A 12,715-nucleotide genomic window follows, 5' to 3' on the forward strand; every position below is an offset into this window, starting at 1 on the left:
AAGAGGCCGCCTTTAGCCAATAAAAGACTCATTTTAAAAGCCCAACCACGGTGCAGGGGCAATTTCAGTGATGCCACAGATGGGGAGATAGGGGAGTTTTGGCCCGCAGCAACTCCTCTGGTTTGCAAATGTACCCACAGGCCCTGAAAGGATGATGGCACCCTATGGACATAAACTTATAGGCCAGACCTGCTTTGGGTGTGTACCCACTGGAGATCTGAAACCCAGGTTTGTCCATGTAATGTGTGAAATCACACAAGGGTTGCCAAGTCTTGGAGTTGTCTCCAGTGTTAGTCTTACCCAAAGAAGACCCGTTGAAATTAATGCACGTGATCTATCGATTTCAGTGGGCCCAGTCTAAAACTTAGATGCAACCCTCTGTGTTTGATCTGAAGTTTCAGGGCAGGAAGGAATATCTGAGTGGAAGGTGCTAGAATTCGTGTCTAGCTACCTTCCGTTGACCAGTTTCTCGCTCTTGGCTCCACCCAATGTCCAATAGGCTCCGCCTACTGTTACTGTTACTGGGGACGCGGATGGCGCTGTGGGTTAAACCACAGAGCCTAGGACTTGCCGATCAGAAGGTTGGTGGTTCGAATCCCCGCGACGGGGTGAGCGCCCGTTGCTCGGTCCCTGCTCCTGCCCATCCAGCAGTTCAAAAGCACGTCAAAAGTGCAAGTAGATAAATAGGTACCGCTCCGGCGGGAGGGTAAATGGCGTTTCCGTGTGCTGCTCTGGTTCGCCAGAAGCGGCTTAGTCATGCTGGCCACATGACCTGGAAGCTCCCTCAGCCAGGAAAGCAAGATCAGCACCGCAACCCCAGAGTCGTCCACGACTGGACCTAATGGTCAGGGGTCCCTTTACCCTTTACCTTACTCAAATATATTTGTTACTCAAAATATTTGGGAGGACTGTTTTAGAGAGACAAAGTGTGATTGTCGGCTTGTGTATGCCTGTGTTGCAGCTGACCACCATCTTTGAAGGGGAAATCCCCTTTTCTCTTATCCAGGAAGGAATGACTCTTTCAAATCTATTTATCATAAAGGTATCCGCTATCCACATTTTTATTACTTTTTTTCCTTCCATTCATATTACAAGCAATTTGGCGTTTATCTGATGGCTTAAGCTAAAAACAAGGGTCATCGAGGTCACTCCTGATCTAAAAATAAAAATCAGATTCTGCCTTTGTGCACAGAGAGGAACATTTCTAGGAAAGTGGGCAGTTTTCCGGCCGATAAACAACAGCACATTACTCACAAACGCCCCCACCCTGAACCTGATCTGCCTAAAGTATTATTCCTCTGAAGTAACTATCTCCCCTGAAGTCGACTTTCAGGTAACTCTTCTGTCTGCCTACAGTTCTTAGTAGATGCTTCTGCTGTTTCATAACTCATTTATTTCATAAGAATTATATGCCACCTGATTGTTAAAAAAAACCAAGGAAGCCTCAAAGCAGTTTTTAGAATACTAGAATTCAACAACGGCAAGGTTTTGAGAAACAGTACTCAATATTATAGCTAAATAATAAAATGTTATAATTAGCAACAATGCGTTTTTATTATGTCATTAACTGCTTGGGGACTTTTTGTGCAACCAGAGTTGCCTTGGGGCAAGAAAAAGCGACTAACAATTTTTTTTAAATAGTAAGTGGGATAGCTCAGTCCGTAGAGCACGAGACTCTTAATTTTAGGGTTGTGGGTTCGGGCCCCACTTTGGGCAAAAAGATTCCTGCATTGCAGGGGGTTGGGCTAGATCAGTGTTTCCCAACCACTGTTCCGCGGCACACTAGTGTGCCGCGAGATGTTGCCTGGTGTGCCGCGAGATGTTGCCTGGAGGGAGGCGGGCGAGTCGGTCGGCGAGAGGCGGGGCGGCGGCGGCGGCGAGGAGAGGCCGCCCAGCGCGGGGCTCTCGCCGTCTGCCTGCCTGGCTGCCTGCGAGCTCGGCGGGCAGCGCCTCCGTCCGCAGCGCCCGCCTCGCGGCTCTCATTCCCTGCCCCTGCCAAAGCTCACCCAGCCAAGCCGCGCTCTCCTTCCTGCCTCGCTTTGCTGCCTCCTCCCCCCCACCCCCAAAGCTTGGAGATTCCCCGGCAAGGGGGAGGGAAAAAAATTGAAACTTACACTTTCGTGCGTCCCTCCCGGTGTGACGCTGCGCGCTGACGTCACGGGGCTGTAATGGTGGTGTGCCTCGATATTTTTTTCATCAAACAAGTGTGCCTTTGCCCCAAAAAGGTTGGGAAACACTGGGCTAGATGACCGCCGGGGTCCCATCCAACTCTATGATCTTATGATTTCCTAAGCCTACTTTGGGTTGCAACTTGGTTTGATTCAGTTACAATTTTGTACATGAATGGGGCATGCCTTTCCGTGAGCCACCAGACAGGGAGTGAAATATTGGGGTGCTGGCATGGGCGTAGCCAGGATTTATCTTGTGGGGGGCAGGTAGCCAGGATTGGGGGGTGGGAGGGGCAGGACACCCACCTGTCATCATACTCAGCAGATTCGGAAGGAAATGTCTCCACAACAGTTCTTTCACTTTTCTTTTGACCCCCAAGTGCTCAGAAAAATCTGTCCATCTTTCTGCAGTGCAGAGCTTTCCCCCTGCCGTAAAAAAATGTTTAGGGGTGCATACTCTCATTTTCCTATTCCTATTGAAATACTGCCCCTCAATGAGGCCAAACTTTAGATTCGCAAAATGTTTAGGTGCATGCGTCCCTCAGGAAAAAATAAAAAGCACCGCTACAGTGTATACAGTACTTGTGATTAAGTATTTTTATTTATTTGCTTGATTGGGAGGGAGGGAGGGGCGGCAGCTGCCCATGGGTCCCGCTCGCCCCCCTTTCCGCGCTTGCAGAGGAAGGGTCCCCGGTTCGAATCCTGAGCCGGCGTTTCCAATGCAAAAAGTCTCGCTTGGGCTGCTGGATCAATCTCCTTTTTGGGCGAACGGCAGTAGCAGCAGCAGCAGGAGGCGGAGGCTGCAATGAGCAGCCTCCGTGTCCCGTCCCAGAGCTGCCGTCTCCCTTCCGCCCCGATTCCCGGGAGCCGGGGCTTTTCCTCGCCCGCCCCCCGCGGGCAGCCTGGCCGCTGCCTCCCCGAGTTGGCGGCCTTCCAGTTTCCTGTTTGACGTCACGGGCCTCTCTCCTCTCTCCTGCCGCTGCTGCTCTTTTTTGCAACTTGCGCTGCGTTCCGCTTGTAATCCGAGAAGCCCCCGGAACGGGGCAACCTCAGCTGCCGCCTAGAGAGATCGCGCTGCGCTTTACTACCGCCGGGAGTTGGTTCTCCCTCCTCCCTCTCTTGCGGGGTCTCTTTTTTTAGCCTGCGGGAGGAAAAGGAAAATAAAAAATAAAAAATCCGGATTGCTTTGACTGTGCAAACCTTTCCTCCCTCCACTCGCCTCCTTGCTGCGGGTTTTCTGCACGAAGGAAGAGTGTTTTATTTTTTTTAAGGGAGCAGGAGGCGAAAACAAGCAATTGGCGGATAAAGTTCTAGTCCGCAAGAACTTGGGAGCATGCACCCGTGCTTTTCCGACTAGCCGCCGCTTCTTGCAGCCGACCCGGGGTTGCTTTTCTGCAGGGCGCAAAGTCGTCCCTCCGAGGCTCGCTGTTCTTTCACTTCTGGGAAACCAACATGGACAGAAAACAAGGTAGATGTGTTGCAACTGTCGGAAAAAGGGTGGCGGAAGGCTTAAGAGAGGTCGATTGCAATGCAGCTTGTGCTGCTCCCAAGGCTCCTTTAAATGCCCTGCGTGCAATTGCTAATTTTAATTTTTTTTATTTTGCAAAGGAGGGTCTGTGCTCGGCGGAGAGTCGCAGGAAACTTGCATGGTTTTGCGGGGAGGTGCCGGGAACAGCCGGAGGAAGGGATTTGCAATGTGGGGGCTGGGGTGGCTGTAATGTCAGCCTGGTTCAATCATGAGCGTGCAAAAAAAAAAAAAAAGTTTTGCAGGGGGTAGAGTTGGGTGGTGCATTTTGTGTGTGTGTGGGTCTGCGCGGAAATGCTTCCCGGTTGCACAACTTTACCCCCCCCCCCAGCGCCGGGTTATTGTTCTGCAGAGTGTTTTAACGTTGCATGCTGCCTTGCAAGCTCCTCCCCCCCCCGCTCCCTTTTCCAAGTTCTGATTTTAGCTTTGGCAGTTGACAGGTAACACTCTCTGGGGTTGCCTCTGCAGCTGCTGAGTTTTTACCTCTCTCCCCCCCCCCCTTTCCCCTTCCTTTGCACAGGCCTCTGCGACTTGGAAAGGGGACTTTTCTTAGTGAGCTGCTTTTTCCTCTCTCGTCCGCCTCCCCTCCCCCACGCCCAGTTGCAACTTCTGCAAACAAAAAGGTCACTTGCCCCTTGCAGGAGAAAGCTCTCCGGGGGTCGGCGACGGGGTGATGGGCGGCAGATAGAGGCTCACCCCCCCCCAAGCGCTTGCAAAGCTTGCAATGTCCATAGTTGTTTTGTGTGTGTGTGTGTGAATGACAGAGAACGTGCGCGCGCACGCACCTAAAAGCTCTCTGTTCCTAGACCAAGATGTGCTCGGTCCATTTATTTATTCTGCAGTCTCCACTTGTTTGTGGGCCATGGGGGGGGGTTATAATTCTGGGGCATAAGGCGATGCACTCTGCACGTGCACAAAAGCAGGTTGTTTTTTTTTGCCTTTGCCATGCATGCGTTCGGAACATGTATATATATCTCTGTGTGTTCCCGGGGACCTGATGGTGCAGAAAGGCCTCTTTGGAGAGGGGTGGGAAAGAAACTCGAACTTTTGCCCCCGCTCGCTCAGGACTCCGTGTACTTTCTTGCAATCTCTGCCGGATTAAGGCATGCCTTCGGAACATCTCTTGGTGTCTGCGGTGGTTTCGCGTTGAGCAAGTTTCCAGTTCTCGGGGCTGGCTGAAAGAAAAGTTTGGCTGTAGAAAGGAAAAGTTTGCAGACATGCACAGAATTTCTGCTGCATCTCTTTCACGGGGAGGGGCAGGGCTTAAGAGGCGGCTGGACGCGGAAAGGCACCCTGCTTCTCAGCCTATTATCCTTCCTCTTGAGGCAACATCTGTGCAGTGCGCACCAGGCAGGAATCCTTGCAAGCAGACGTAAGAATATGCAACCAGCTTGCTTGGATCAGTTTCAGTGGCTCCTCTAAGTCCAGCATCCTGTTCTCACAGTGGCCGGCCAGAAAACCACAAGCAGGATTTGAGCCCAGAGCGCTCTTTCCTCGCGGAGTTTCCGGCAACTGATATTCAGAAGTATTGCTGCTTCCGAGACCCACTGCTGCTTCCAGAGACAGTGTGTAGCCCAGGGGTCAGCAAACGTTTTCAGCAGGGGGGCCGTCCACTGTCCCTCAGACCTTGGGGGGGGGGCAGACTATATTTTTTGGGGGAAAATGAACGAATTCCTATGCCCCACACATAACCCAGAGATGCATTTTAAATAAAAGGACATATTCTACTCATGTAAAAACACCAGGCAGGCCCCACAAATAAGCCAGAGATGCATTTTAAATAAAAGGACACATTCTGCTCTTGTAATAATACGCTGATTCCTGGACCATCTGTGGGCCGGATTTAGAAGGCGATTGGGCCAGATCCGGCCCCCGGGCCTTAGTTTGCCTACCCAAGGTGGAGCCAGTGATCCCCCCCCCCCCCAGAAAAATAGGTGCTGGTACTCGCAATGAAGTTGTTATAGTAAGTGCCACACTTTTTAACAACAGTAAAAAAGAGGTGGCTGTATTGCATGCCCTTAAGCACCCCCTGAAAAAAATTCCCCGCTGTGCATAACCCTCTGGCTTGCGTAGCCATTGCTAACTTTGTCCTCCATGCTTGGTTCACTCCTTTTTTCAAAGCCACCAACCTCAGTGGTTTTATATATCCTGTTGTCAACACGTGGGAAGGGCTTGTTGATTTGCCAAAGACCACCCCATTCAGTTTGTGCAGAGGGTGGGATTTAAGGCTTTCCAGGTCATCCCTTGTGTACTTACTATGCCAGTGGTTATCTCACACAGAGGACAGGATGGTTTGAGCATATTGCACTGATCCTGGCCCACCTGCGCTTACTTGCCAATCATTTTTGAGGCCCTTTACCCCCCAGGGAACTCCAGGAATTGTAGTTTTGCAAAGGGGCACTGGGAATCTCCTAACAACACCCAGATAACTTAGCAAACGACAGCTCCCAGTATTCTTCGGGTGGCAAGCCATGACACTTGAAAGTGCTATGATACTGCTTTAAAAGTATAGTGCAGATGGAGACTCGGAGGAATAAAGCCATCCAAACAGCTGAAGACATTGTACACCGAAATGTCTGGGCAAATAAAAGTTTTGTCAGCTTGGCACTTAGCGCGGTATTTGACGCCAGGTGTATCTAATAGTGAACGCGGCTGGTGCGTGCCAACATAACTGTAGCCAAGTTGGAACAGGTCACCTGTGTGCTCAGAGGAAATTCGAGCTTTGCAGAAGTACCCCCAAACTCTTACATGTTACCCATAATAAAAATAATATTAATTAATTAATTAATTAATTAATTAATTATACCCCGGCCATCTGGCTGGGCTTCCCCAGCCACTCTGGGCGGCTTCCAACAAAATATTAAAATACCGTAATACATCAAACATTAAAAGCTTCCCTAAACAGGGCTGCCTTCAGATGTCTTCTAAAAGTCTGGTAGTTGTTTTTCTCTTTGACACCTGGTGGGAGGGCGTTCCACAGGGCGAGTGCCACTACCAAGAAGGCCCTCTGCCTGGTTCCCTGTAACTTGGCTTCTCGCAGTGAGGGAACCACCAGAAGACCCTCGGCGCTGGACTTCAGTGTCCGGGTAGAACGATGGAGGTGGAGTAGTTTAAGAGTTTGGAGTATTTCTGCAACCCCCCCCCCCCAAAAAAAAACCCAACAACACACACACACAATACAGTATTGTCCAGTGAAGCTTGAAGATGCTCAGTGACCATAGAATTCTGAGCTCTCTTGGATGAGGGGGGGGGCTAGAATGTGTGTTCTGGAAGAGACGCAGGCTGGCTTTGTATTTATTTATTCCATAAAATGTATATACCTCTTGATTGTTGGAGGGGGGACGGACCTCTAAACCAGGAACAAGAGTTCTTCAAACTGCAGCACATTGGTCTCTGTTTGCAGCATTACTTTTACAGTATTTATTCTTGTCTTCCAGGAGCTCAGAATAGCCTTCTGGGTTTTTATCCCTTAAACCCATCCTGTGATTGTGGTTAGACTGGTATAGTGTGAACGGGCCAAGATCTTCTGTGAAACCTTGGTACCTGAGTAGGGATCTCTACCCAGCTCTCCTGGATGTGCATGACTTTGGTTGATCATTTTGTGCTTCACTCTGCTCATGTGCTGAATGCACACGTGCAATTCTCTCTTGACGCATGGTCTCCAAGGCAGGGAGAATTCCAAGTGAAACGCTACGTGTTGTCCGTTGTAGAATTGCTAACCCAGAATATAACAAGAGTTTCCTTCCTGGAGCTTTGATATTGTTGGAGCGATCGTCTGGAAGGCTAGCAAAAATCCACACTTGGTACCAAACAAATCAAGGATTTAGGAGAGGGCTGGTGGTTGATGCCCCAAACATACCATTAAAAGAAACCCAGCAACCCGAATCCTCCAAGTGATTTTGGATGTGTTTATGAAGGGTTTCCACTAGGGGAATTGGAGGAAGGCCTCAGGGTGAAAGAAAAGGTAATGCAATGGAAGTGAAATAATTTAAAAGCACGCCCCTTGGAAAACAATTGTTGCCTGGATTGTTTTGGCAAGATATTGAGGATAGGTGAGTGTGCTGCTTGCTTGTCCACTAATAGGTCAAATGTCAACAATCGGCTTCTCTGTAATTCCTAAAGGTAAGAATGACACTGTGCAGAACAGCAGTTTTATCTTTTCGGTTTTATTTACGGGGTTAGTTGGTCGACAAGAGTACGGGCGAGGACTGCTTGTTCTCTTTCCCCGCAACTGGTGTGGCGGCACATTCTTTAGCACAGCGCAGGTTCTCCTACTGGCTATAGCGGCTGTTAGCTGCGTGTATTAGGAGGAATGTGTTTTGGCTACCCATGCCAGCCCCAAAATATATTAGAGAACCCTCACTCCCCCCATAAACAAAGCTACACCAGAATTTGTGCATCTCTCTGTCTGGGCTGCACATTGCCAGTAATGAAGTGCTTAAACTAGTTTCCTTGCTGCATTGTTAAAACCAGCCTGCAAGTTAGGAATCTGTTTGCAACCTAACATGCAAGCCCGTGCGAGTGAACTTTGCAAGATGCGTGGAGCAGCACCAAACACATAGTGGCCTTGAGGATTTAAGGACAGCTCTCTCTGGTCCAGTGCCCTGTTTTCACAGTGGCCAAAAAGATATCCCAATGAAAAATCCATGAATGGGGATCTGAGTTGCAGCTTCGCTCTTCTGGGACTTGGTGATTTCCAGCAGCTGCAGTTCGGAGGCAGACTCCCTACAAAATGTAGAGGTAGAGCATATAGCCTTAGCTTTGGTCCATTTGTCTAATACCGTATAAGAGCATCAGAATATAAGAAGAGGCTGCCAGATCAGGCAGAAGCCTCGCCTAATCCAGCTCTCGCAGTGGCTAAGCAGATGTTTCTGGGAAGCTCGCAAGCAGGACTCTTGGGTGCAACAGCCGTCTCTTCGCTTGCAGCTGGTATACAGAGTCTTGCCGCTTCTTGCCTGTAGCACCTGAAAGCACATTAGGCAGAAAGATGGCTCCTAAGCTGTATGCATTCTCCTTGGTTAGATGAGTGAGCGGTCCTGTTATCCTCGTACTTTACAGAACCCTTCCCTGCAAACTGGCATTTAGTTAATGTGCAATTCCTGGTTTTGGGGGGGATTTTTAGACCAGCTGGAATTCTCTTTCCTTGTCTCTCCGTTTTGGTTTGTCATCCTCCTGCTTGCTCAGACAAGTATTCGGAGAAGTGTCAGCTGAGTGTAAATCTCCTTGTGCTATTTATAGCTTTTCTTTGCCCTGTGTGTGTTTGTGCGGTGATGAAGAGGTATACAAGAGGTGGAGGGAACTGCGCTGCAGCCTTAGCAAAAGAGGCAACCCTGAAACTGTAGCCGCAGCAAACGTTGACAAGGCCTCCAAAACAGAAAGGCGGAATTTCCAGCAGATCTTGTTGGGTTAGGAACAGGTCACCAAATGTGCATATTTTCATGCATGCTCCTGGCTTGAGGTGTTCCAGGAAGCTGGTGTGTCAGAAGGGTGGAGATTGCAATGCAACCTGAGGTTGCAACCCATCCTTTAATCTCGGAGGTGTTGCAATGGTGTCGCTAAGGAAATAAAAATGTTAACAAGGGCACAGGCATTGAGACGGTGGGTTTGAAGATGCTTTTCTCGTTGCTGTAAACTGCAGCCTGAAGATCTGTGGAGGGGTGGGGTTGTTGTCTAACCTGCACCCTACAGCATGCGTAGGCAAACTAAAGCCCGGGGGCCGGATCCGGCCCAATCGCCTTCAAAATTTGGGCCCATGGACAGTCCAGGAACCAGCGTATTTTTACAAGAGTAGAATGTGTCCTTTTATTTAAAATGCATCTCTGAGTTACTTGTGGGGCATAGGAATTCGTTCATTTTCTCCCCCCCCCCAATATAGCCCAGCCCCCCAAAAGGTCTGAGGGACAGTGGACTGGCCCCCTGCTGAAAAAGTTTGCTGACCCCTGCCCTACACGGTGATTATTCTAATGTAGGCCCCCTCCAGATGTGTGGGGTCTTTTTGCAAGCATTTTCTGCAACTTTTCAGAGATGTAATGATAGTGCTTTGGTGGTGGATATATATTGGACTGATATATTGGACCGTCCATGCAATATCATTCTGCTTTATTTTTTCTGTGATGCTTCCCCAGTGTTAATGCATTATTGCCATTTGGAGGGACAACCTTCCAAAAACAGTGGTATTAAAAAGATGCCGTATTTTGGTAGGAAGATACAGGGAATGAATTAGTTGGAAACAAAGCAGTAGGTTCAATCCCAAAACACTGCAGGCACAAACAGTATTGAAAGAGGAATTGCGTATAACTGCCCTGGTTTCATCTTTTATCATTTTATTTATCATTTAAATTTATATAATATTTAAATATAGCTTCCCACCCCACCAAAAAACCCCATGCGTCTTTTAGATTTTTTAAATACTGGTTTTAATGTATGTATGTGCTTGTTTTTTGCTTAAAAATTAAAATATTGTAAGTCGCTTTGAGTTGCTGTGGCAAAAGATGCAACTAATAATTTTATTTTTTTAAAAAAATAGTTTTTCTTTGGTTTTACAAATATAGAATTAAAACAGTACAATACAAAATACATATCCGTGGGGTCCTATTGTCATCCTTTTTATTGCGTATTCCATGTTATATGTCTCCCATTTTGTCCGTAATATTTGCTACATTACAAGTGTTACTGCAATCCTTCTAGTGTTTTCATCTGTTTACAGTGGTCCCTTAGATAAGATGCAACTAACAAAATAAATGAATACTAATAATAATAATAATAATAATCTGGAACTAGACTCTGTATCCTTGAAGAAGTAGGATTTGCTAGCGACATCGTACTAGCACCCCTGATTGTGGAGGAAAGGGGGCAAAGTTTGGACCTAAGAATCTGGCCACCTATGGGAGACCTCTCCACTGATAGCTGTGCCCGTCTACCGATGAGCACAACTCCCTCCCTTGTGTGTCACACTCTCTCCGTAGAAGTTGTGGGCTGCAGTTTGTGGACACGGCGTTCCAGCTTCCTGATCCACCCCAGATTTCACTTTGGGGTGGGGGGAGCAAGTCTCTAGGCCTCAAGGATCCGAGGATGTTCTTGAAAGTGAATGGGGGCGATGGCTGCCGGAATCCCAGAATCCCAGGGAGGCATCTGAGTAAGAACTTCTGGGTGGCAGGACTTCAGAAGCTGGCGCTGCTTCTTGTTTAACAGTTTGGGAAAGCAGAGGAGCAAAAATAGCAGACTGCTGCAGAAGTTCCTCGAGGAAAATAAGCCAATTGGCCTAATTTTATGCTGATTGTAGAATTTTGGGTTTCCTTCATGCAGGGTTTTGGATTGCCTGACCTAGAAATACGCTTTCCCCCTTCTCTCATTAGCATGGGGTCTCTCAGTGTTAGAAACTCGGATATATAAACTAGGCACCAAATGGCTCCTTTAAGCCCGGATTACAGTCGCCAAAAACCGAATGTCTTAGATGCTGTTTGGGGGCCAGAGGGCTCAAAAGTTCTATTTTCCCCCATAATACTACTCTTTGGTTCCTGAATTTCGTTCCGATGGTGCAGATAAAATACCATGGGTCGAATTCTACAGGATTTGCTTGTGAAAACAGGCAAGATCCAAACGTCAGGTGACATTATGGCACCTGGGCATCTTCACTTGGTTGGAAGTGGCGGATAATCGCCAGGTGCAAAATGCGCTTGGTAAATGTTGAACAATTCTCTCTCGGGACCTTTCTTGTTGCCTGTCCCAAATTTCTACCCCTTTGCCTCCTGCAGCATTCTAAATTCTGCAGAAGTCCCTACGAACAGAGTTCACTAATAAACTGTTAAAAGATGGGCATTTTAAAATAATAATAAATTGGCGTCTAAACGGAGGGCAAGATTAAGGGTTTTCCCTGCTCGCTGGAATGCAGCAGCGGGGAACATAACACCCCCTCAGCTATGAAAAGATGTACAGCGCCTGACACTAAGCAGACCAGCCTTGTTGCAGCCACTCATTTTATGGGTGACAAAGGGACGGTTCACACAGTAATTCAGTCTACGGCCGAGCCCTTGGCAGTTTTCTCTCCCCCCCCCCACACCTTAGCCAACCCCTCACTAACCTACATTTTAAAATCTTCCTGAATTTGGGAGGTGGGTAGTAACATGGCTGGGGAACTTTTCATGGTGGGGAGGAAGAGAAATCAGAGTATTGGAAAGCTTTTCATTTTCTAAAAAACATGAATAGCTGCAACACCAGTCAAACACCAGGCAGTTTTAGAGTTGCAATTAATTCAAATGTGTGTGTGTGTATGGGTGCACCGCTTTGGGGATGTGTTAAAATTTACAAATGCTAATGTTTTCCCCCGGTGCCTTTGTTCCCTCCTTAAAACATCTGAAAACTCAAGAAAGGTTAGAGATAAAAACAGAAGAACACCCGGAAGTATTTCAAGGCATGGCCTATATAGTTTTCTTACCTTAAACAATGTAAGGAAACTACAGGCCATTTATTTATTTATTCGTAAATAATATTCACTTGAGTTTTCATATGTCTTAAGAACACAATGCTATTATGCATCAAATACTATACTACCAGGTATTCGGAGAAAATTAATTTCCAGGTAAAGCTTTGCATTTATTTATTTTTTAAATGTAACATTAAATGTGCTTAAAGGGTTTTCCCTCACCACCCATCAAATATCATAATTCATTTCTGTTTGCCTTTCGAGGTCCAAGTTACACACTCGGTTTAGGGCAAAGGAACATTTTCTGCGTTCCATTATTTTTTGCATGAAGCCACATCTCTTGGGGAGAAATTTGCACAAGACCGTGGGGAGGGGCATGTGGAGCCTCTTCCCCTCCTTGCCAGCTTGCAACTAGGTCTCAGGGATGGGGTAGGTAAACGGGACAGACAGATGGGGCCTTTGCATGCTTCAGCTCTGCTTTTCAGGTCTTGTGAGCTAACTGCCTCTTCTCTCGAGTTGAGAGATCCCAGGCTTCCTCTGAACTTGGGGCTGGAGAAAGGTCAGGAGCCTCAGGTTGTCAAAACGGACACATCACACCAA

At 47.8% G+C, this 12,715-nt stretch overlaps 1 protein-coding gene across 3 annotated transcripts in view; it reads left to right on the plus strand.

The window, feature by feature from the left end:
- Positions 1 to 12,715, plus strand: part of MAP2K3 (mitogen-activated protein kinase kinase 3) — a 74,943-nt gene that overhangs the window by 40,321 nt on the left and 21,907 nt on the right. Inside the window, exon 1 of one of the 3 annotated variants that reach the window (XM_081169694.1) lies at positions 1,313 to 1,333. The exons of 1 other annotated variant lie outside the window; for it this stretch is intronic. Coding sequence is in view for 1 of the 2 variants with exons in the window: in XM_081169692.1 (XP_081025818.1) it covers positions 3,621 to 3,636 (16 nt within the window). In the remaining variant the exon portion in view is untranslated. Of the gene's footprint in view, positions 1 to 1,312; positions 1,334 to 2,849; positions 3,637 to 12,715 lie in introns of those variants that run through there. One more of the 3 variants, XM_081169692.1, reaches the window with a different exon arrangement.

This window comes from Podarcis bocagei (genome assembly GCF_964188305.1).
Source record: "Podarcis bocagei genome assembly, chromosome: 14".
NCBI lineage: Eukaryota > Metazoa > Chordata > Lepidosauria > Squamata > Lacertidae > Podarcis > Podarcis bocagei.